This window comes from Plectropomus leopardus, chromosome 12 (assembly GCF_026936395.1).
Source record: "Plectropomus leopardus strain MGB_pleo_1.0 chromosome 12, ASM2693639v1, whole genome shotgun sequence".
Lineage (NCBI taxonomy): Eukaryota > Metazoa > Chordata > Actinopteri > Perciformes > Serranidae > Plectropomus > Plectropomus leopardus.
The window spans coordinates 3,065,737-3,091,989 of record NC_142187.1 but is presented as its reverse complement, the minus strand read 5'-3'; the positions used below and the strand labels follow the sequence as shown (position 1 = coordinate 3,091,989).

Sequence of the window (26,253 nt, the reverse complement as noted above, 5' to 3'; positions counted from 1 at the left end):
TGCAAAGTATAGCACAATGCAACAAATCATGGCCCTGGTTCAGAGAGAGAAAGCCCAAAAAATAGAACTAAATAGAGTCCTATTCCATTATTCCTACCTGCAGTATTCGGGCGACCGGGCCTGTTTTGAACACAATTTTTTTCAAAGTAAACGCTTCAGACCCTGCGGGACACTCAGTTAAGAGCATGGGGCGAAACAGGCCACTTGACCCTCTTCGTTTTTTGGGGGGCATTTTATGCCGATATTGAATTGATGTAGCTTCGTTGCTAAAGTTTCAAATCCCCTCTGCTCTCTGATCCCAGCTACTCCACTTCATGTTTTGATCTACCGTCTTTTGTACTACAACTACGAATCCCAGCAGCCCCAAAATTGCACACAGGGAGCATGAGAGCACCCCCCTTGTGCCAGCCACCAAAAACACACTTTGAGGTATATATATGTCAATGGCACTCAAGCGTTGGCTTTTGAATGACGTATATATACGTCAATGGCACTCAATGAGTTAATTTTTAAAAAGTGGGGCTGGGTTAAAAAAATCAATTCATCAATGCATTGCAATATGTTTTTTGCCAATTCAATATCGATTCATAGGAATTTGATTATTTCCGTTGTAATGACGCCCCGCTCCCGTGGGGGCAGTGTGAGTGCCTTCAGAGTGTGATTGACGTTGTTCAGAGGTCCCACTTGAGCCCCAAACAACGTTTGTTGTTTATCCATTAAAATGGCGACAGTGGTGCGAGGTAGCAGTGTGTTAAAATCAGCGCCGACAACATTAAAAGCCGACGTTTGGATACACAAAGTCGATAGTAGTTAGGTGGTGTGTGAGCCTCGTGAGTCAGTGTTAAAACACTGCAACAATACGATGAATAATTTGAGCCGACAACACGCAGATGTTTTGCAACCTGTTGGTAACGCTAAAGCTGTGGATCACAAACAAATGCAGGTTGACAAATCCTGCGCAAATGTTTATTACTTTTGTTAAGTTCGGCTCAGATAAAAATGCACACTTTTCTGATTTTTAAATTTATTTGTTTTAATTTTTATTTAATAAATAATTATGTAATGGTAAAATAAGTTTTGGTGTCAGTTTGTTCTAAATCATTACAGATAATGCACGCTTTATTGAACACATATCAGAAGGTATTCGAATGAATTATCTGGTATTTCTGACATCAACACACAACTGAATCGATATCAGAGCAACTGGATCAATATCGAATCATATCGAAATCTAATCGGATCATCACGCAAAGAATCGAAATTGAATTGAATTGTGAGGTTCTTGACAATATCCAGCCCTAGTTTAAAGCCTCCATATGGTATTTTATCTGTACCTAAAACACGCCAAGCTATTTTAGATACTAAGCTATTTTATTGCATATTTCCCAATTAATTGTATGATTTGATTAATATAAGAAGGGAAGTCAAACTTGGGCAATAATTTGTCACTTTAGAGTTTGTTGAAAGATATTGGGCACAGGGGCAAGCATGAAAATTGAAAATTGCTTAATGACTAGCTTCAGTACAGCAAGTACATTTTCACCAAAGACTATTTCCCATACTAACATTTGAGAGAAGACCTCAGTCTTTTTGATTGAATTCATGCAAGAGTTGCAAACTCTTCTTTTAGCTCAGGCCAAGGATAGTGTGTGGGAGTGATGTTGTCTCTCCCTTTGGCCTAATCCTTTCTCATATATAGCCCTTCCAATAGCATTGATTTTTGCTGTGAGTTGCCCAATCTGACAGAGGCCTCTGTGGAAGGGAAACAACAGTGTTGACCTGCTACAGTGGATGTAATTACAGGCACAGGTCTAACTTGAGTCAGGGTGACATGCTGTTAAAATTTATTATGGAATCTGATTCTAGCAACTCTTACAAACCTGTTTGCTAAGTTTCAAAGACTAATTCTCTCATTAGAGAGAATCAGCTGAGCATGTTTCCCACATCAACAAGTTCTCAGGCAATGAGCTGACGCAGCTGCACTGTAGCTGAGGTTGTTGTCGCACATAGTTTAGAAATCCACTGAGTTCATAGATTGGTATTGGCGTCAACCTTTTTTTCCACATCCAATTAGCAACTGTTTTTGGCTACAAATAAATTCTGCGCGGGGCGCATCTAGAGTGGTTTGATGGAGTCACAGCATCATTATTTGACTTGACTTTAATAGAACTGCAAAGTTGTTTTTCAGATCACAGTTGTATGATATTTATGTGGTAATTTGAAGTGTCCCTATAGAGATAAAAGTAAATAACAGTTGACTATATCAGAGTCGTTAATATGTTTACAGAAATTTAGCAAACACAGAAAAAAATCCACATATAAGAATTGGATCATTGTGTTGATGTTTGTAGCTAACCTGTTGCCCTTGCTCACAGCAGCTCAGGGGTCATGTTATTCTTGTTAATTACATAATAGGAGATGCTTTGACATACTCAGCATTGTCCACTGTCTCAGACATTGCCTCCTCCTCCTCCTCACTGTTATCCTTCTCTCATGTTGTTATCATCACCAGCAAAGAAGTGGTCAGGAACCCTGCTGGAAGTGAACTGTTATTCTGAAGCTAAGTTACAGTTCTGCAGAGTAAAACCATAGAAGAGGAATGCATGATATTGGATTTTTTGCAGATATCTGATATGCTGATATAAAAACAACCCATCTGGCTGACAACTGATATCAATATATCCACTTTATTTCCCTTCCTAATTTTAGAGACCATCGCAACTCTTCTGTTGTAAAATTAACATCATATTATGCACACTCTTATCCTGATGGCCATCAGGAGATGGACACCTAAAATACAATGCTTTTCAATGAATATTATATTCATGCAGAAGAAGAAAAATACAACTTAGGGTTGATGTTTTGTGCTTATTCATTTGAATAAATCAATCAATCAGACTTTATTTGTATAGCACTTTACATACAGATGAACTGTAACACAAAGTGCTTTATACAATAAAACCAAAATCTACCCCCACCCCACAAAACACACACATGCTGTTGGCCAACAAATACCATAGGTATTGCAGTTTAAACATGCATGTAACTTAAGTAATATACCTGAATTGCAGACTCAGAAAGGTATGTTTTTAGAAACCAATAATGAGCGTTCAGTGGGAGGGTACCTTTGGGCCAACAGAAAAGTTAGAATACTTTGGGCAGTTTTTTTTTTACTTATAAAACAAGAATATGCATCATCCTCTACCTGCATAACTAAAATGCTAATAAATAAATAAATAGAAACTCATGCATTGTCATTTACCAGTTTGTTACATTATGAGTAGAGGAGAAGGGATATATTGGATATAAAAGGAAAACGGAGAGGAGAGAAGGAAGGATGAGTGTTATTATTGGAAGTGGAAATAAGAAACACTAGAGAACATGTCCTGTCTGTGGCTGTGAATGAGAGGTAGAGGGGGTTGTGCTCTAAGGGTAAGGTTAGTGGTTCGATTCCTTACTCCTCCAGTCAACATGTCAAAGTATACTTGGACAAGATACTGTACCTCAAATTGCTTCTGATGCTGTGCCATTGGAGTGTGAGTGAGTAAAAATGGTTACTGAGTAGCAGGTGGCACCTTGTACGGTAGCCTCGGCTACCAGTGTGTGAATGTGACATGCAGTGTAAAAGCACAGTGTGAGTGGTCAGAACACTAGAAAAGCGCTGTAACAAGTGCAGTTCATTTGACCATCTTGGTTTTCTGTCAGAAAGGCTAAATACTGTCAGTTGGGTGCTGTGATCAATTTTAAAAGATATGTGTATATTTAAACTTAAATGATGGCTCTGTGTTGCCTGAAGGCACTGTGATTAACCCTTTGTGTCTGCTTTAATATTACATACACTTGTACTGCTCTGTGCACAAAATGCGCTTTTCAAAATCAAGCTTTAAAAATATTAGACATTAATATTATTTTCTACTTTCATTGATTGTTTTCTGCTTTTCTGCTTAGATGGCTGTGGGATCAAAAATTGCAATTTGAATCGGTTTCAATGGAGCATTTTTTGCACTTAACGGTATGAATGTAACAGCTTAGTTGGAGCCTGTTGGAGCTGAGCTGAAAATTCCAAGATTAAATGAAAATACACAGTCTTGCCTAAATGTATGCCATATGCATGAACACAGACAAAATGATCAAAAAATGAAGAATGAAAAGCACGTAAAATGCATCAAACAGTCCCTAAGGGTCAAATATTGAAATATGGTTGAGCTTTCATCAAGTCATTTGAATCTAATCGAATCTTATTTTCCATATGTCTTTTTAGGTGGTGCGTTGAAACTTTGGGACACAGCATTCGTCAAACCCAAAGGCCAAAACTTTACCTGCTGTTTTAGGGGACCAACCTTCTGTGTAACAGTGGATAAGTACAAGTGCTTTATAAACAAATAAGACCTATGGCAATAAATCACGCCCAGAGTATTTAGTCATACCCAGTGGTCAGATGTAAAAAAAAGTTGGACCTCTGAGCTAGTTTTCTGCTAAATTCAAACCAAACTCAGCTGCTGTCAAAGTGCACTGGGATTGGGTGCATGGGTGTTGTGCTACCAGTAGGCTGTTGTCATGGTGGACTGGTATGTGTGAGCCTGAAGCTAGCATAGCTTCCCAGTCTCATGTAGCATGTTAGCATATGGCTAGCCGTGTATGGTGACTGATCAGGCCATTATCCTCTCCCCCTTCATCGCCATCTCTGGCCCCTACAAGGGGGTATAAACCAGCTGGTAGTGGTGCCCTCTTACCCCGTCATCTTTTAATTTCTGTCATTTAGTCATCTGTCCACCCAATCATCAGCTTGTGCTTTTTGTCATTCTCATCAGCCCCATCACTTTTTTATAACACTAAGAACTATTTAGCGCTGCCTACTCTCTAGTCCTTTATGATTTCTGCTTCTTTTCCTTCCTTTCTCACATCTGTCCCAGTCCAGCTCAGTCCCTGCCCTCTTTAAATTCAAACCCCAAGCCCAATTTGATTCACATTTTGGCCCAGCGGAGACCACTCAAACGTCTGACAGTCAAGCCGCCAGGCAGTTGTTTTGGTAGTTGTTTCGGTTGCATGGAATCGGCTTAACCGTGGAGAGGCCAGGCTACCACAAACTGATGGACTTTGACAAGCGAGGAGTAGGGGGAGGAGGTGGAGGTGGAGGTGGTGGTGGAGGAGGAGGTGGTGGTGGAGGTGGAGGGAAGCCGGAGACAGAGGAGGGGAAGAGGATGCCTGGAAAAACAGGAAGTCGATCAGGGCATGGTGGCCGAGGTGCCAGCTCCAACTCCGGGGTTCTGATGGTTGGACCAAACTTCCGGGTCGGTAAGAAGATCGGCTGTGGGAACTTTGGAGAGCTGCGACTTGGAAAGAACCTCTACACCAATGAATATGTGGCCATCAAACTGGTAAACATAATTTCTCTGTATATATCTGTAGTATTGTAGAACAGCACATGGACTTTGTGGACTAGCGGGAAGGACAATCATTAGTCCATATCGCTGAATAAAATTATTTGCAGTTAAAAAGGACAGAAGTCTGCCACATTGTACATCTGTATTTATTTGACAGTATTGTCAAAGAAGTATGTGCTGTATTTTGTGAATTTTACTACCTCTGATTTATGACAAAGATTTACTGTAATTCCAACATAATCTTCTTTTGTAGGAGCCCATCAAGTCGCGGGCGCCCCAGCTTCATCTAGAATATCGCTTCTACAAACAGCTGGGAAGTTCAGGTGAGAACTACTGCCTCCTTTGTCAGGCTTTGTACTGTGAGAAACAGATGAGTTTTGATGGAGGGGTTTGGACCATTACCACCAGTGCCAACTAAAAAGTATAGACTTTCTGAATTGTGTTCTTTAGCATAACTTCTCAAAGAGAACTGCCATAATCTCTTCATTTTCTGCAAATTGTTGTGCCATTTAAAATGCTCGTTATGCCTTGGCACCAGCAAAACCCTTTTTTTTATGAACAGGGAGAAAAACACCATAGGAAAGACAGTGAAGATGCCTACTCCAAGAAATAAGTTGCAATGAGAATCAGATGGGGCCCAGAGAGGTTAAAGTATTTACATAAGAAATGATAGGCTGTCATCTTTTGCAAAAACTGGCAGATGAGCCTCTCAGGGAATATTTTACCTTTTCTCATGCATTTCCAATCCAATCATTCAACCAGTTGTGATCAGATCACCCAATTTGCATGTTGATGCTGGGTCTAAACTGGGATAATGTGTGTTGTGTAGTGAAATCAACAAGTTAGCAGAGCAGCAGCTTAAGTCCTTTGTGTCTGCACAGCAGAGTTTACACTTCATTTTTTACAGCCTATTTTGATGTAAGGAACACAGTGACTTGTTTTTGACCTGAAGCTAAGAACTTGGACTTCATGTGGGACTTGTTGGTCTTGACTTGAGACTTCTATTGCTGTTGAAGGATATCTGTACCATAAACTTGATGTTGAGCTCAGTGTGGTACTGCGTGCTGAGTGTATCAGGATAAAATTCAGCATGGTGGCCTTCAGCTGCTCTCAGTCCTCTCTGCACAGTTCGTCCACCGTCTGTAGGAACTGCAGTTACGTATGTCTCATAATGAATGCAGTGATGGTCGATATTCGATCACTGTCTGGTTTCTCTACATAAATGAGCCTCCTCTGTCTCTTTCTGTCCATCCAGAGGGCGTCCCCCAGGTGTTTTACTTTGGACCGTGTGGTAAATACAATGCAATGGTTCTGGAGCTGCTGGGTCCCAGCTTAGAAGATCTGTTTGACCTCTGTGACCGAACCTTCTCTCTAAAGACTGTACTCATGATAGCTATTCAACTGGTAAGACAAACACATAAAAGCCTCATTTTTTTTTAAATTTCAAAAACACTGTCATTGTTGGATTACTTAGCTCAGCCTTTTTCTCTATGTCCTTTCTTTTAGATAACCCGTATGGAGTTTGTCCATACCAGAAGCCTGATCTATCGAGACGTGAAGCCGGAGAACTTCCTGGTGGGCCGACCTGGCTCCAAACGGCAACACACCATCCACATCATAGACTTTGGCCTGGCGAAAGAATACATAGACCCAGAGACCAAAAAACACATCCCATACAGAGAACACAAAAGTCTGACTGGAACTGCTAGATATATGAGCATCAATACACATCTGGGGAAAGGTGAGCTGCTCCCTCGTGCTATACATCCATTCCTCCCCTTCAGCCATAGACGTCTTAGGCCCTGTAGGAGCATTAACAGAACCTCAGCTCATTTCATTTTTGATTTTTTGGTATTTTCACTTTAATGAGAAAATGCTTTCTACATTTTCTTATGTTGACTCTGCCTTTAGTTAGATGGTTACAACTACATACAACTATTCTGATGAGTGTAGTAGAATCTGCATCAAGTCAGTGTGTGTTCTTTTCTCTGGAAAGTCCCACACATCAGGGGCATCTCGATGCGCGTTAACTCTCCACAAAAGCTGCAGTTTTGTCACATCTGCTAGGAGGAACAGCACCTGTTATCTACACTGTTTCCTGTCTTTACAGTGTGCCCAATGTGTGTCACAGGCATCAGTAAACAATGAAACAGTACATGCCAGCTGTCCCCGTGTGAAGGAGAGAGAAGAGGTTGAGGCAGAAACAGTAGCAAGAAAGAGGCGCATTACAAAGGCCAAAGACAGAAAAAAATTATCAGAGCTTTTTGTATTTATTTTTGTTTTTCTATTTAAGAAGCCAAAATCAGAAAATGTTTGATTTATTTGATGAACAAATAACTGAAAAGATAAGTGGATCAAAACTATAGGCTGTTAAACTGGGTACAGCAAACTAAAAAGGTTATTCAGCTGTCAGCTGAATGACATGACTGTAGTGTGATGAAACACACAAGTGCTGGTGTAAATATTGACATTTCTAGCCAAATTTATCAAATAGGTCGAAATATAGCACCAACGGCATCTAATGATTTAAATCCACCCTGAGCCTTGCAAGGCCAGCACTGACATATATACATAGAGTCGAACAGTTTGGAGTTTAGAATGTGGACTTTACATCATGAAATTCGTGTAAAAAAAATATTTTTACTTTCTTTTTTTTGTGTTTCCTTTCAAGATATAGTTTGGGCTTTTTTTCACCTTTATTTGATAGGACAGAATGTACATGTGAAAGGGAGAGAGACAACATGCGTCAAAGGGCCGAGGCGTACCTGCCACCGCTGCAGTGAGGGCTAAGCCTCTATACATGGGGCGCCTGCTCTATCTACTGAGCCGCCAACGCCCCATATTTTTACTTTCTTATACCACAAGAGCACTTGAATTCTTTGGAATGAGAGGTTACATTTGTTATGATAAAGAGTCAAGATTAGTTTTTGTTGTTGTGTTTCTGCGCTGGGTTGTATGTCCTTCCCTACTTTTTTCCAAGTAGATTTTTTCCAATTTGGTGCAATTTGGAATCATAGATGAACTGATTAGATTTTAGTGGTCAAAGGTCACTGTGACGCTCGAAATCACATTTTTAGCCATAACTTAAGAACTTATGGTAGTTATGACAAAATTTTGCACAAATGTCTAATAGAATAAAATGATGAAGTTATGAGATTTTTCTATTTTTTCTTTTCAAAAGCTCAAAGGTTAACTTTTATGTGACATCATAATATTCTGCAAAAACACTTTTATGGAACATCTTAACTCAAGAACAGAAGGGGAAACATTTGGTCATATATGGAATTGGTGGCACTAATCTTGGGTGTACACCTTGGTATTGTGCTGATTGTAGAGACTTTCTGTGCTGCCATGGGGAAGGTGTGTGTAAAACTTTAAGAATTTGAAGTTTCTTTTCAGCAACATCTATATTTTAGGCATTGTCAACTTTTATGGCTACATATGAGTTTGGACAGACATGGATATTAACTGCAACTTGACAGGTTTGTGGAGTGGTGGTTATTCTACTTATTCTGTGTTTCAGAGCAAAGCAGGCGGGATGACCTGGAAGCTCTCGGCCACATGTTCATGTACTTTCTGCGAGGCAGCCTACCATGGCAGGGACTCAAGGTGAGGATGCAGTTGACCAGCCATGCAACATGTTCATCAGTCCAGTCATTTGGGTTTTTTCCACCTTCATCACCTCTGTCTTCCTGTTTTTTTCCATCCCCTGTTATGAATGAATTCCTCCATGTCTGTCTTCTTTAGGCTGACACCCTGAAAGAACGTTATCAGAAGATCGGAGACACAAAGAGAGACACACCAATAGAGGTCCTCTGTGAAAGCTTCCCAGGTTTGTATACACACACTTCTACAAAAAGTGTCTCTGTGCAGCTGTTGCTTATCTGATCAGGCTAGCATATGTTGATCAGATCTTGTGTGTCTCTGTGTATGTGTATCTGTGCGTGCGTGGGTTCGATGCTTGTGTGTGTGTTTGTGTGCCTGTGTGTATGCAACAGAAGAGATGGCCACCTACCTGCGGTACGTGCGTCGGCTGGACTTCTTCGAGAAGCCAGATTATGACTACCTGAGGAAACTCTTCACAGACCTCTTTGACAGAAACGGATACATCTTTGACTACCAGTACGACTGGACTGGAAAGCCACTGGTTAGTGTGGAGGGGCTGTATTGTGCTGCACACACACAAAAAGCTGTCTGAGCTGAACTTGCTTCTGGGTTTAGGGCAGGGTCAATGCTGAGAAGTCAGTTCAACTGTGACTTAAAATCATATGATCTACTGTGCAAACAGGAACTGATAGTCACAATATTGATTTCTCTTAACTTCCGAAAGTCAGAGATACTTCCTTCTCCATGTTGAAGTTCCTTTGTAAACTGTCTGCAGAAAACAGTGTTGAAGTTAAAATGATGTGAGTTTTGAGTTCACCAGCAAGGTTTGAAATTTAAGTGGTACACGATGCTACAACATTTAGCATAATAATAATTAGGGATGCACCGATTTGTAAATTCTGGACCTATACCGTTGTTTAAAATACCAAGAATTGAAAAACCAATACTAATGTTGTTATTTTTTTATTGTATATTTTGTTTTTACTATTCATTCCCCCCTTGAGCACGGGCAGGGGTGTCAAACTCAGATACACAGTGGGCCAAAATTAAAAACTGTGACAAAGTCACGGGCCAGACTTGATATTTATTGAAGAACTGACTACAGTTTAGCATGTTATCCCTTCTCTTCAGATATATAATGATGAACTTTTTCACAGGGAAACAAACCTAAGTTTTGCTTAAACGTTGAATCTCGAACAAGCAAACCTTATTAATATTATAAACACAAGAGAAATCAAATTTCAAATAAAAGACACATCAGTGGCATTTGTTTCTTATTTTTATTTAAATAAATAAAATAAAACAAAATAATTCTTATGTCCCTCTCTCTATATGTAACCTTTTGAGTTCATTTTCAATGGAAACCTTTTTTCACAGGCCAACAACAAAACAACCAAAAAATAATATTAATTTTCTTCAATGAAACCAGGTCTGTCCTTTATATTTTCGAACAGATACTCTGCCTCCCACCTGTCTAGAAAGCTTCTGTCTAAAGCCCACCTTTTGTTTGGCCATTTTTTTTGGAGGTTTAGCTTAAATTTGCCCGAGGTGACTGACAGTTGAACTGAACTGTTTGATTACTAGTAATACACATTCAATTAAAAAGGGGACTTATCCATGAGATCAGTAATCAAGTCCACATAACAAAATGTAACTGACTGTGTTTGTCCTTACTTGTATCCCATGTTGACCCCACTCTCTGTCTTATTAGCCCACTCCTATTGGTCCAGTGGCCAGTGAGACTCCACTTCAGACGAGCAACAGAGAGAAAGCACCGCAGACCAAAAACCAGGTACACACACTCATCCTGAACTAATATGCAACATGTCAGTGTTCATGTGATCTTTAGTCGAGTCTAAATATTTGGAATAGATTCTGTCAATATATGCCAAACTGTCAGTATAAGCCTAAAACCTGCATATTTGTATAAGTCAATGTACTATATATGTATGTGTATGTCAAATGAAAAACTCATCCTGTGTTTTACTCAATGTATGTGACACACACACACACACACACACACACACACACACACACACACACACACACACACACACACACACACACACAGCAGCTCTCTGTCACAGTGCTGCTCCCTCTGCTCTTGTCTCTGTCTTGGTAGCTCCTTCTGCTGGTTGGTCATGTTGCAGGATTAACTTGCTTGGTTTCTTTGTCAAAAAACAAAATACAAGAAGGATGTCCTTATTAGGTTTAATATTTTTTGTACCTCGGTAGTTAATTGTAAAGTTGTACGCTTGTGTAAAGTATTGGTTGGCCTTTGTCATGTTTTACCATTTTACATAATTAAGTCACAGTAGACAGTAATGATTTTTAACACTGATAACAGAGGAGTTTGGGGAACAATGAGTGTCGGTTGCCCCTTGTAGAGTCAGCAGGTGGCTGTGAGAAGTTGGTTTGCTTCAGGGAGGGTGGCAGCTGTTGTCAGACCGAGTGGATTTCATTTCCACAGTATCCAAAGCATCACTAAGCCCTTTGTGGACAATTTACAGCATGCAGCCACCTCTGGGCAGGGCTATACTTTACTGTATACCCACCAAAAAAGCCACAGATCAGTGTTTTCCACACGAGCATCAAGCAGGCGGAGCTTTCTATGCTCTCCCATTTTAAGGAACCTTCAAGGCCACTTGAGTATAGATTATTGAGTTTTCGAGGTGCACCTGAATGCATCATGAAGTTCCTGTTACTGTGTGTCAAAGCCGTCTCTGACAGACAAACAGTAGAGGACAGAAGCAGTGTGACAGTCAATAACATCAAAATGCCATACAGACCCTCAGCATAAATGTATTTATTTATTTCTTGATTACACAACTATTTTGGTACAAACATTTACATGCCAGTGTGGCAGACATTCTTCTGAGATTTCCACACCAAACTGTAATCTGTCCACATTTGGTGCTTGGCGGGTGTTAATTTCGGACTCTGCCTGCAGATACATAACACTTTTCTTTTTTTTTTTCTCGAGGCAAAGCTGTAGGCAGTTATGTTAGTCTTTTATGTCATCTGTTGTGTTTTCGCGCACAGTGTGATGAAGATTAATTGATGATTGATTAATTGGTTGTTAAGAATTTATTCCAATTTGTGAAATGTAATTTATTAATCAAAAGGCTTTGCAGTGACCTCAAAGTAAATGCAATATGATGCTTTGAGCTTTGATTAAGGAAAAAATACATTTGTTATTGTTTAAAATGAGCAAAGTTTTAACGTTTTCCAAATAATGAATTGATTGTTAATTTTACCAATATTTGGTTAAGGAAAGTGCGTACAGTTTTAATAACATTACTGCACTCTTATGTCAAGTGCCACTTCCACTGCATGGTTTGGTTCAGTTCAACTCAGCTCATGTTTAGAACAAGGTGCTTTTCTCTGTCTTGTTTCCACTGTGGATTGTGCCCCTCAGTGTAGGTGGGATTCTCAGGAGACTGTCAGCAGCACCATGTGAAACTTCAGTGACAACTTCTTTGATGCACTTGCTGATTCTTTTTCTCAACAGTCAAACGAATGGAGGTCTGCACTGTCAATTGTGCAGCATAGTGTACTACGTAATTTTGCTGTTTGCCGTTTATTAAATTTGGGTCAAGTGAATCAAAAATTGTAGTCGCTATTGATGGAAGCACAGCTATTTAAAATTGCGGGTTTATGCAGGATGTCTTGTGTCACACTAGTGATGATTCTCACCAACTTATCAGTATTTTACAGGTTATTTTATTGATAGTAGGGCTGGGGCGACGCGTCGACGTAATCGACGTGACCGATTACGTGAATACGTCGATTCATGTAACGTGCGTCGATGCGTCGCACCGTTTCACACAGCCCGTGTCATGAGAGCGTGAGCAGCGCCGAGCGTGTTGTTTTTTTGTCTCGGCGCTCGTGTATCTAGTAAGAGCATGCACACTGCTCGCCCGAGCAGCGCCCGTCAGGCGCGTCTGAGCTGCGCGTCAGCTGCAGCACATCTACAGAAACGGTGGCTCGCTGTTTTTACGCGTGAAGCTCGGGTTGTTGACTTTATACCACTTTGTACCGCACTTTAATGTTACTCTGTCATGTTTGTTTTACCACAACTTCCTTGCTTCCCTTTCAAAACAAAAACCCTCTGGCTGTGTGTCTGAACAGAATGCCATCAGTTGCTGATACAATGCATTTTATTTTGAAACATTTACAGGATGGGGTTGTCAGCTGTGCAGTAGCTTTTACAACTTCATAAATAAGTGGAATATGTGCTTGTAATTATGCAAATACAGCACTCATATCAGCAGGCAGCGATATGCCTGAAGGCCCAGTTAAGGCTGGACTATTCTGATGCAGAAAGAATGTACTGGTTATTATTATTTATGTTAGAGAAAAGTTATACTGTTATTCAAATTGCAGTAATTTTACTGTAAGATGTTTTGTTGGACTGCTAGATTTCAGGTTTGTTTACTGTATCAAAGAGTAACTGTTTTGTTAAGTGACTTGAATTTTACATTGTTTTAATTTTGCTGTTTAATTGCTAAATGTAGATTGCTCTGCATACCTTTTCCTTGGAACAAGCTCTTGCATTAATTTTATTTCGGAGAGACTTTATATCAGGCTGTAAAACACAGATTACCAGTTAAGACTGGGCTGGTTTTTGTTTGGGAATGATGCCCTGCAGTGTAAGACAAGTTTTAAAATGTTATTTTCTGTAAATTTGTTGTTATATTAATCGAGTAATAAAAAAAATAATAGTTAGATCAATAAAAAAAAATTGATAGATTAATCAATTAATCACAAAAAGAATCGATAGATTAATAGATAAAAAATAATGGTTAGATGCAGCCCAGATTGATAGGACAGCTATAGAATGACAGGAAATGTGGGAGAGAGAAGGGAGTGACTCGCAGCAAAGGGCCACAGGCTGGAATCGAACCTGGGCTGCTGCAAAGGCCTCAGCATATATGGGGCACACTCTCTAGCAGGTGAGCTAGAGGCCACCCCAGGTCTGCGCTGTTTTAACTCCACCCTTAAGTATCGGCTCAGCTTTTTTGAAACTTCGGCTGAGATGATACCAAAAAAAGTACCAGGTACTGTACACAACTGTTGCTGATTGAAAACCAAAAAAGAGCAAGTCGGGCCCAATCTTTATGAACATATCAGCATGTGAATGAATCTGTAGGCAATGATACCAAATTGTGGTATTGGAAGGATTCTAGTTTTTGTTTGTAGTTATAATTTCAAGTAGAAGTGTGAGTCCAAGTAGTGTTGACCAGTCACATTTGAGTTTCAGGTAAATAGTCTGTGAGGAGAGGAAAAGAGGCACAATGCTTTGTATTTTGTATTTATCCAAACTTGATGAGAGGAAGGTGTGTGAAATGTTTTTTGTGTCTTTAAATAAAGATAGATCATTATTTTTGAAATATTTCTAAAATGATAAAAACAAGATTGCACAAGCTATGTGGTGTGCTGCTCCAAACTTTAACTACTGTCAAACCACATTCAGCATTTTGGAATGTGGAATATTTGCGGCATGCAACACTCTGCACACTCTGCAGATTAATATACTCAACATACATGTTTTTCTGGATAAACAGCCATTTAACAAGAGTTTCCTTATATTTTTATGCCTCCACAAGCTTAGGGTATGTTTGGTGCATTTTACATGCTTTTCATTCATAATTTACTGATCATTTTGGCTGTGTTCATGCATATGGCATACATTTTGGCAATATTGTGTATTTTTGTTAAATCTTGGAGTTTCCAGCTCAGCTCCTACAATATGTCTGAAATACACTGTGTAAACCAAATTGTTACATTTGGACTATTAACTGCAAAAAAATCACCATTGAAACCCATTCAAACGGCCATCTTTGATCCCACAGCCATCACATATTAAAACATGCGTTATTATTTCTGGGTGTCATTCTGGGCTTTTGCCTTAGAATTTTTCATTTTTTTTCACCTGATGATGTAATGTTTAACATATTTGGCATATTGAGAAAATACATGCTATTTCCACAAGGTGCACTGTCACAGTCAATGTTGCTGAAAATAATTAAAAACATAGTGGCATCATGCCAAAAACCTGGCATTTTAAGTGTTCAAATTCTGAAAATTAATGAATATTTAACATTTAGGACTAATGTTGGTGAATAATATTAATTTGATTAAAGTAGAAAATCATATTGATGTGTAATATTTTATAGAACTTGATTTTAAAAAGCGCATTTTGTGCTCAGAGCGGTGTAAGTGTGTGTAATACTAAAGCGAGCCGTAGAGTTAACAACACAATCATTTAAGAAAACACCATGAGACATTTGGTCAGGTACTGAATTGGTGACACTGTGCTGGCTGTATGGATCTTCTGTGCTGTCGGGGGAAAGATGTGTGTGAAGCATTTATGTTTTCACAGATACAGAATTAAACTGTGAGTGCAACTTGACTGGCGCGCAGAGGCATGAAACTGCATGATAGTAATTCTGATTTTTTTTCTGCCTTTGAATACTTATTGACCTGACACTTATAATCCCTTCTGTACCCGGTTTCCAGCCAGTATCTTTGCATATTTCATGGTGAGGAGTCTGTATAGTCCAGCCTGTCTTTTACATGTACAAAAAAATGCACATCAGTCTAGATTTACAGAGGCAGTAGTTAGTTTGCACTGTGTTCATAATCCCCAAAACAGGTTTGAGGCAGGTGATGTGAAGGCAACAGAAAATAGACGCCTCCTTCCTCTTTTGCATGGGGCTTCCAAACGTGCGCACACTCCTGTGCACTCTCACTGTACTGCACACTTGAGTGCTCACTCTCCTGTTGCTCCTCCAGCAAATACTGACTCTGAACTCACTGTGTCTTTTTTCTTTCCTTTTTCACTCTTTCCTCATTCTTCTTTCTCCTCACCTCGCCACTCCTATCCTCCATCTGCTCGTCTACCCACCTTCTCCCTCGCCTTACTGCTTTCCCTTCTCCTTTTCTCTCTGTTCCACCCTGTCCCTTCCTCTTACCATGGTGATCCTCCTCTTCCATTTCACTCGTGCTTCTCACCTTTTCCCTTCTCCATCACCTCCATCTCCTCCTTCTCCTTCTCCTCCCCCTTTCTCGTCTCCCTGCGATCGGCTCCCTGTCTCCTCTAGTCTCCAGAGGGGAAAGGCAGTGAGTCGCAGCCCACTCCAGTGACCAATCGAGAGCTGCTGGGCTCCCATCTCACTGCTGATAGGCTGGGCGGGTCCGTCCAGGTACTGGGAGGAAGGGTTAGCTCTGCTGGCTTCTTGTCTGTCTGCCTTACTGTCTATCTGTCTGCCTGCATGATCTCTGTCTTTACAGCAGGGCTGACCAAAAGTCTGTCTCCTCACAACCTCAATCATTCCCTCACATGAGACCATTGTAATAGAAATTACAAATAAAAACCTTAATGCATCCATGTTAGGTTTGTACAGTATGAGTTAGAGTATATTACACTTCTTTTACATTAAGATAATGAAGACTTTCTTTGAGGAGACCGAGGGTTGGGGCCTGGCTTCTCTTTTATCAGAGCAGACTGTAAAGACCACATGATGTTGGCTTCTTTTTTGAGCTGGTCAGTGACACTCAGTACATTTACATGCACAGTTTAGTTGAACTACAGTCATTGTTCTATTAGGTTATTTTACTGGACTACTGTCCTTGTCCCAGTATACAAGTACCGGGAGAGAATCCATTTATTGACAGAAATATGTCTGACTCCTCCGTGGCAGGTGGAGATATGCCCTCTTTCAGCTAATTGCTGTAGACCTATATTATTTTATGATATAGACCGAATTACAATCATAACTGTTTATTTACAACAACTTTGGAGTAGAAAACTGTTGGTCATGTACATATAATCAAACAACACGGAGCAAACTGCCTACATTGATTAGTTTTAAGCCCACTAAAAAAATATTATTTTAAGTGTAGCCTACCCTATATTTAGAATATTTTCATTGCTTTACCTTTCTGTAAGACAGCGCTTACCGACAGGAATTTGAAGCTGTTATATCAAAAACTCCAGACTCCAGTGAGGAAAACAGTCATTTTACTTCACTGAAAGGCAGAGCTGCTGCTAGACCGCTGCCTCCATCAGCTGTTGTGGAAGCTAAAGCGGAGACAAGATTCAAATATAGTGAACACTTAAACTTGTGTTGAATTCTTTAGTTTGTCAAAATATGTTTGCTGCGGCCCTGTTCACAGCAGGACATTGCTAAGGAACTGTACTGGGGTGTGACTTTTTTTTTATTTTAAAAAATATATAAAATACTACCTTTATAAGTTGTATGTCCCTCACCTAAGCCAAATTTAAAAACACAAGTCCCTTATCAGTGCTTACATTTTTTTAATGCCTGACCTGTTTTGCAGTAGCCCTTCCCCTCATATACTGTATATTGAACAGTCTCTATCCCTAACCACAGAGGGACGACAGCGTGGCGACAAGGAGCACACGCAGATAATTTAGTCCAGTTAAAGTCAGACTGAGGTGTTTACATGACAGAATAGCTGGACTTTCAGTCAAATTATGGGTTGTGTTCGTCTGATTTTGAGAAATTCGACTTACACCGATTTCAGTCAGACTAACATGTTTACATGCATTTTAAAGGTCCAGTTTCAGTCAGACTAACACAATAACTTTAATTACTTTGATATCATATGAACATACGAACTGTGGAAGAGGCTGGGTTTCATTCTGTGTTTGTAGCAACAACTAGAATAAGTTAACCTGGTAGTTTTTGCTGAGATCATAAGAACCAGTGTACCCATTATATATATATCATCTCTGCAAGTGATGTAGGAGTTCCGTAAAGTAAATTACATTTGGCCTTTCATCAGGTTAGTGGCATGCACACTAGAGCCAGGTCTCCAAATGTAGTTCAATGCTGTTGCTAATGTAATTGTGTGGTTTTGAACTGGTGGTCCTTAGAGCAACATGCAGTGACTTTGCACAGGATCAACCACAGTGCAGAGTTAAATGTGGTGTTGCAAAGTGGATTTTAATTAAGAATTTACATATAATATAATCCATGTCAAAACATCAGGAATTAAGGCATTCTGAGGCACAGGGTAGTTCTCCTACAGTTAGGTCCAAAAGTTTTTTTTTATAATTTTGCATTTGTACACAACCACAATGGAGTTGAAATAAAACAATCAATACCTGATAGAAGTGTAGACCTGAAGCTTTATTTTGAGATATTTCACAAAAATATGGCATTTACTATGTAGGACTTAAGCCATTTGTAGCAGAATGCCATCATTTTCAAGGGATCAAAAGTATTTGGACAATTGACTGACAAAAAGTTAATTGGTCAGGTGTGGTCCATTCCCTGGTTACCTCAAGACATGACATGAAGCATATAAAAGGTCTGGAGTTGATATTACGTAGTGTTTTGGCATTCGGCAGCAGTTTGACTGGAGCTACCAATATGAAGTCCAAGGAGATCTCTATGCAAATGAAGGACGCCATCATTAGGCTGAAAGAACAACACAAGACTGTAAGAGTGATAGCACAAATTAAGTGTGGCTAAATCAACAGTTTGGTATATTCTTAAAAAGAAACAAAGCACTGGTGAGCTTAACAACATCAAAAGGCCTGGAAGACCACAAAAATCAACGAAAGCGGATGATCGCAGAATCCTTTCCTTGGTGAAGAAAAACCCCTTCACAACATCAACAGAGGTCAGGAATACTCTGGAGACGGTAGACGCATCATTGTCAAAATCTACCGTCAAGAGACGCTTTCATGAATGTAAATACAGAGGATTTACCACAAGGTGCAAACCACTGGTAACATCCAAGAACCGAAAAGCCAGATTAGACTTTGCCAGAAAACATCTAAAAAAGCCTCAAATGTTGTGGAATTGGATTCTTTGGACAGATGAAACAAAAATAAACTTATATCAGAATGATGAGAAGAGAAAAGTATGGAGAAGGAAAGGAGAAGCTCATGACCCAAAGCACACTACATCATGTGTCAAACATGGTGGAGGCAGTGTCATGGAATGGGCCTGTATGGCTGCCAATGGAACGGGCTCACTAGTGTTCATTGATGATGTGACTGCTGACAGAAGTAGCGAGATGAATTCTGAGGTATCTAGGGCTATACTCTGTGCTCATATTCAACCAAATGCTAGAAAACTGATAGGGCGGTGCTTCACGGTGCAGAATGATAATGACCCTAAACATACAGCAAAAGCAACTCGAGATTTTTTGAAGGCAAAAAAATGGAATATTCTCCAATGGCCAAGTCAGTCACCTGACCTCAACCCAATAGAGCATGCTTTCCAGTTACTGAAAACAAAATTGAAGGCAGAAAGACGCACAAACAAACAGCACTTGAGGATGGCTGCAGTGAAAGCCTGGCATAGCATCAAATTGTTTCCTCCAGGGAGGAAACAATTTTGGTTATGTCCATGGGCTGCAGACTTTGGGCAGTCATTTCCTGCAAAGGATTTTCATCTAAATACTAAAACTTATGGTTAAATTTAAAGTTATGTCCACACTGTCGTACACTGTCCAAATACTTTTGAACCCCTGAGAATGGAGGTACTATGATTTAAATGGCTGTAATTGCTAATTGGTACATGGCATATTTTTGTGAAACCCCTTAAAATAAAGATAAGTGTACACTTGCATTACAGCTTAATTGTTTTATTTCAAATCCATTGCGGTGATGTGGAAAGGCAAAATAATAAAAACTCTCTCATTGTCCAAATACTTCTGGACCTAACTGTATGTCAGCTGACCTTAAAGGGACAGTTCAGCCCAAAACAAAAAATACACAATTAAGATGAAGATTAAGATTTTTTATGAATTAAAATAAGTCTGAGTAAGTATGAAAATGCAAATTAACATTAGTCCAAAAATATTGCCAAAGATAAATCGGCTTATTAAAAAAAACAAAGATTTACAAAACACAGCACTGAAAAGGCTATGGGCCCGTACACATGTAACATCTGTAACCACCTGGAAAACGCGAAGTCGGGCGCTGAATGCTATTCCAATGTCCACTTTGTGCCAACTTTCAACAGCACAGAGGCAGGTTGCATCTGAGGTTTGCTTAGCAACCATAAACAGCACTGTATCATAGCCCTCTTACCAGAAATCTTGAGTGCGGAGCTGATCTTCTTCCAGCAGACGTTTCTTGTGTATTTGGCCCAAAATGTTGTCCGTGGGACAGATGTAATGATCTGTGTAGCCATCCACTAAAACAGTCCACTTCTTTGACCGTTTTAGTATTTTTTTTCAATTGTGGATTCAAAACTTCCAGATGATCTGCTCAACTTTTGAAGTTATTTGATCCAATAACACCTTTTGTGTTATTGAGGGAGCCAGTTCCTGCTGACAAGCACAAAGCCCAAAAAGTGTTTCCATTGCAGATTTGAGAAATATGGCTTTTTCGAATCACCTGAAATACCACCTCATGTGAGCGGAAAAACGTATTTGTGATAAATGGGAGGTTTGGGTTGTTTGATTTTTAAAAATTTTTTTCATGTTTCCATAAAGCATAGTTTATATTTGCTATTTCAGTTTGCGCAGCTTAGGGGTCAGTGGAAACCTGCCTAATGAGATTCATAATATGAATATACAGTAGCGCTGAGCGTAGATAGTAGTAAAGTAATGATTTTGTTGCCATAATGCCATCTTCAAAACATACTGCTTTTTAACACCCCATAGGTTTTATAGAAGTGTCTTTTTAAAATTTTTGCTAAGATACTCGGTAGTATAAGTGACATTTGCACATTAGCTTTGGTGTTTAATGTACATTTCGATGCTCATGCTTTTTTGCTATTTAAGATTTTTACTTACACACTGGAGTATTGCTGATTCTAAGTTAAGATCTCAGCTCTTCCACTGCTGATTGACAGATGCATTGGCACTTTTTTTTTTGTGAGTTTCTATTGGAGCACCAAATGGCCTCTTGTAATACAGCTTTTCATTTCTTATTTTATTTATTTATCAAGGGACAGTGTGCAATGACATCAGTCATTTATTCATAGAATAATGACAAGATGGTTACACTAGATTTAGCAAGTCACTAATTTCTATTTGTAGTCCTGCACAAAATCAAGGACAACCCAACTGACAACACAAGGAACATAAACAGCACTATAAATCACTATAAAGCATCATGAGCCTCCTTGGTATTGGCATTCAGTAGGTGAGACTGAGATAATTTTGCAAATGTGATTAAAAAACACAGTACAGTCATGTTATGTGCTCTGAGGCGATTGGAAATCTTAAAAAGGAAAAATGGGTGAAATGCTTATGTGATGTCAGAGCTGCTGCTGTTAGGAGTCAAGTAAAATGTATATATATATATATATATATCTCAGGGCCACAATGAAGTCATTGCTTTCTGTTGTAAGTCATAAAGCAGAGGTGCCGCTATTTTGCATGGCAGTAGAGTAAATGTTGACAGTGGCTGTTTCTCTACATATGATAAGCTTCCCTGGTTGCCACAGCTCTTCTGGACTGTTCAGACCACGTCCACATTAAGCTGGCTACATTTGAAAACTCTTTTGTGAGGATGAAGAGCAGGATGCAGGTGGATTTTTGTCTCTCTGTTCGGCTTTAAGTGCCAAGTTAAAGGAAGAAGACGTCTTTGATTTGTTTTTCTATTGATTTGTTGTGTCAGTGTAGAAAAAGAGCTTTCAAAATGACCTGAAAATACTCCTGTGAATTCATTTCACATACAAACAGCGTTTTCAGATATACCCGCCTTAGTGTGGACGTAATGAAAGTCTCATAATTTGTCCCTCTAAGACTGGGCTTTGGTACACCTACACTCACCCCTCTTGTGTTTGATATCTCATCTCCAGGTGATGAGTTCAACCAACGGGGAGCTGAATACAGACGACCCGACTGCAGGACACTCAAACGCACCCATCACAGCCAACGCAGAGGTGGAAGTGGCTGATGACACCAAGTAAGGACACACACACACACACACACACACACACACACACACACACACACACACACAACGTTAATCCTTAGGGACTATTTGGCGCATTTCACGCACTTTTCATTTTTTGATGATTTTGTCTGTGTTCATGCATATGGCATACATTTTGGCAAGATTGTTTATCTTTGTTTAATCTCAGAATTTCCAGCTCAGCTCCTACAGTCAGTCTAAAATACACTTTGGAAACAAAACTGTTCTTTGTTTCAAAATCAGGCTATAAAAAACACTGTACATTAATATGGTTTTCTACTTTCACTGAGTTTATTTTTCAACCATCATCAGTCCTAATCATGAATATCAAATATTCATTAATTTTAAGAATTTTAACCCTTTAAATGCCAGGTTTTTGTCATGATGCCACTATGTTTTTAGTTGAAATAAACATAAAAAGATGAAATATTTTTAATATAATACATGCAAACTCAATATTTTTTATTATTATGATGACAGTCTGGGATATGTCATTGATTAGCAGCAACATTGATTGTGACAGTGCACCTAGTGGAAATAGCATGTATTTACTCCATATGCCAAATATGGTAAAAAAAAATGATGTCACCAGGTGGAAGAAAGTAAAATAGACTAATTCCAAGGTAAAAGCCCTGAATGACACCCAGAAATAATAGTGCATGTGTTTATGCTTTGATGGCTGTGGGATCAAAAACTGCAGTATAAATGGGTTGCAGTGGCACATTTTTTTGTACTTAACAGTATGAATGTAACAACAGTCACCACAGTGTATTTTAGACTTAGATTTAGATTTAGATTGTAGGAGCTGAGCTGGAAATTCACATAATAAACAAAGATAAACAGTCTTGCCAAAATATATGCCATACGCATGAACACAGACAAAATGATCGAAAAATGAAGAACAAAAAGTGCCTAAAATGCACCAAACAGCTCCGAAGGGTTAAAATCGATAATAATGAATGAAAAAGAAAGCTGTATCTGAAGTCTGTTAATGACGGTGTGTGTGTGTGTGTGTGTGTTGCAGGTGCTGCTGTTTCTTCAAGAGGAGGAAGAGGAAAGCTCTCCAGAGACACAAATGAAAGCGAGAGACAAGAGAGAAACCTTGCTCTCCTTTTGTTTTTTTCTCTCTCTTTTCCTCTAGCCCTCTTCATATAGCCCTCTCTGTGCTCCTCACTCAGTCCCCCTCTGACCCTCCTCCTCTGCTGCTGGAGGTCCTGTAGTTTACCGTGGGTGGCTTAGCTAAAGCTGATCTACTGGTTTCTAACGCTCTGGAACCACAAAGACACAGTAACAAGTTCCACCTCGGAGCTTTAACTGTGGACTAGCTGAACCAGCGGAGGAGTCCTCACGTATTTATGGTCACAAACTGAACAGAAACTGGATCAACACAAACTGCTGTTGGAAACTCGTGACCACAAACAAACAGTTTACTGTAAAAGACAAACCTACAGACTGGACTCAGCTGGATCACTTGGCAGACTGGCTGGTTCTCTATATTTTTGTTTTTTTGTTCCTTACTGACTGGTTCAGAGGAGAGAGAAGAACATTTCTGAGGAGATACCGAAGAGAGGAGAACAAAAGGACGAGACGCATCGAGACTGTCCGACCACACAGGCACTCAAACTATACACAGACACGCTGCACGCGTTCTCATCAGAAACAGACTTCACGGACAAAAAGATGCAGCTCTCACATATAGTCTATAAAGTTTTTATTCCCCCCAGGTCAAAGGAAGTACACTGTGAGGGGCTCTGTCTATTTTCTGCAGCGGACTGGGCTCTATGTGCTTCTCAGACACATTCACCCTCAGAGGAAAAAACCTCACAACCACCAGAATCAAAAGTTGAATAAGATGTTTATGTGAAAAACTATGCTTTCTCCTGTTTTAATTTGTAACTAAAAAAAAAAGACTGTCTACATTTTGGAACCTGTGTTTTTTTCTGTCTTTTTGAGTTCCAAAAGTTTGTGTTTTTCGTAGCTTGGAGTGTGTTCCTCAAAATGTTTTTTTTTTTTTTTTAAACTTGTATTTTTAATTTTCTGTTGTTTTTTTCCCCCTCTTTCTCTCTGGGTTGGAGGACGGAAGGTCGGATAACTCCATTAAAAAAAAAAACACCAAACAAAATAAAAGCTGATCTTTATTTAAGGGAATCATGAACATTTTTTCCAGTGTTTTAGGGATGTTATTGCCTTTGTTGGAGTGTGTTATTTAGTTTGGTCATCCCTTACATGGGACGGAGAAAGGCTTGATTCTTCAGTTTTATGAGAAAAGTCTTGTTAGTTGCTTCATGTTTTGATTGCGGTTCCCTCACAAATTGCAAATTACCAGAATGGAAATTTCTTTAGGATAAAATGGGGTGCAGATTTCTTAGAGTATTTGTACCTTTCTCATTATTTTGTGTTTGTAGGCTGAAGAGTCTGCCGAGCTTCAGGGGATAGTTCAGTGAGGTTTAATGAAGAACTTTTCCATATTCAGTGTATTACATAGAAATGATGTCAGTTGGCACCCCCCAGCAGCTCCTGTGTTCTGTGAAGTAAAATGACTGTTTTTGTTTTTTGTCAGTGGAGTCTGGCTTTGAAGAGAGCGACTGAACGGCTTCAGTTTTCCGTCGGAAATTACAGTCTGACATTAAGGTAAAAATAGGGTGAAAATATTAAAATATAGCATATAATTCAACTGTATCATGTTTTAGGTGCCTTAAATGCATTTTGCTTGTCCACAGCAGTACATAGCTCAGCTTTTGTGTCAGAACTCCTGCCTGCTTCTTTATGCGGGGATAATGGTGACTGACATCGACTGTGGGTAAAACACTGACTTTGGATAATTAACCCCACTTCAAAAGATCCAAACTGTCCATTTAAGTGGGAAAGCCACAGCCCTTTTTGGAAACGGCTGTTAGTGAGTGCTTTACTGGAATACATAATGAAACAGCAATTTATGGAAAGACATGAATGCCATCAGCTGTCCAGAAAAGGGTTGAATTCATCCTTCCAGTGGTTATCCAGATGTTTTATTATAATCCAACTGACTGACACTGCCATCTAGAGCCCTGTAACTAGTGACGCTGAAAACGATACAAGATGAAAATAAGCACATCATTACCTAAGTATCCTTTATGGAGCGTAAATATAAAAAATATATATTTATTTATTTCATTTTATGTAAAAACGGACTATGTAGAGTTTCAAACATAAATGTTACCGTTTGATGCATCGTACCAGATCATAATTTGGAGCGAATTCGCATCTGCGGTCCCTCAGCAGGTCAGAACAAACACACAGCACATTAACATGATAACATGATAACAAGCTGTGCAAGGAGACAACAAAAAGAAAAGACACACTAGACAAATACACCACAGCACATAATATAAAGTCATACAAAGAAGAAGGCACAAGATGGCACAATTTTTATGTATATTGACTGCAGTAAAAGAAAAGAAAACCGATGTCCATCCAGGTTTCAAAAAGTTAATGTGGCCAAAACGACCATGATTTTTACAGTGACATAAACTTTTTTTTTTTTTGATCTGATAGCCATGTACAAAACGTCAGGTATCTTAAATGATAACAGCAAGGGTAAAATAAAAATAAAAATAAAAAATAATCATATCTGCGTGATAAGTGATAAGTATTACGACGGAGGATTAGGGCCACATTAAGGGAATTTTTTTTTTAATTATTTACGAGATTAAAGTCATTAGTTACGAGAAAAAAAGTCATTATTAACGAGAAAAAAAGTCATTATTAATGAGAAAAAAAGTCATTATTTACGAGATTAAACTCATTATTAACGAGAAAAAAGTCATTATTAACGAGAAAAAAGTCATTATTAACGAGGAAAAAAAGTCATTATTAATGAGAAAAAAGTCATTATTTACGAGATTAAACTCATTATTAACGAGAAAAAAGTCATTATTAACGAGACAAAAGTCATTATTAACGAGAAAAAACTCATTATTAACGAGAAAAAAAGTCATTATTAATGAGAAAAAAGTCATTATTTATGAGAATAAAGTCATAATATTCAAACCTGCTGCTTTTGGAGACACTTGTTAACATGAGGGCTACGGAGGATTTGGTTGAGCTGTATTTTAGGATAGGTTTCACAAACAAGGAGATACTTAATCTTTTGGCACATCAGCATCACATTATCATAAGTATCAGGACTTTAAAAAGAATATGCAAGAAATTGCATCTTTTCCGGCGAAAGAACTAGTAGGACTTGGAGGATGTTGCTGCTTTTCTGGAGGGGGAAATGGCTGGAACTGGTCAACTGCAGGGTTATCGTTGGATGTATCTACGGGCTATTCAGAGGGGTTTCGTTGTGTCTCAAGAAACAAATCCTCC

The 26,253-nt window shown here is 39.1% G+C and overlaps 1 protein-coding gene across 4 annotated transcripts in view; it reads left to right on the top strand.

Moving 5' to 3' along the window:
• LOC121951121 (casein kinase I-like) overlaps positions 1-24,054 on the top strand; it is a 29,473-nt gene extending 5,419 nt beyond the window's left edge. Inside the window, exons 2-12 of one of the 4 annotated variants that reach the window (XM_088085053.1) lie at positions 4,262-5,378; positions 5,638-5,707; positions 6,640-6,788; positions 6,891-7,125; positions 8,908-8,993; positions 9,132-9,216; positions 9,386-9,531; positions 10,702-10,782; positions 16,097-16,198; positions 21,791-21,897; positions 22,931-24,054. In XM_088085053.1, the coding sequence (XP_087941179.1) occupies positions 5,091-5,378; positions 5,638-5,707; positions 6,640-6,788; positions 6,891-7,125; positions 8,908-8,993; positions 9,132-9,216; positions 9,386-9,531; positions 10,702-10,782; positions 16,097-16,198; positions 21,791-21,897; positions 22,931-22,985 (1,404 nt within the window). In that variant the 5' untranslated portion in view covers positions 4,262-5,090 and the 3' untranslated portion in view covers positions 22,986-24,054. Of the gene's footprint in view, positions 1-4,261; positions 5,379-5,637; positions 5,708-6,639; positions 6,789-6,890; positions 7,126-8,907; positions 8,994-9,131; positions 9,217-9,382; positions 9,532-10,701; positions 10,783-16,096; positions 16,199-21,790; positions 21,898-22,930 lie in introns of all 4 variants that reach the window. The other 3 variants (XM_088085052.1, XM_042497348.2, XM_042497347.2) reach the window with 3 other exon arrangements.
• The last annotated feature ends 2,199 nt before the right edge of the window (positions 24,055-26,253 follow it).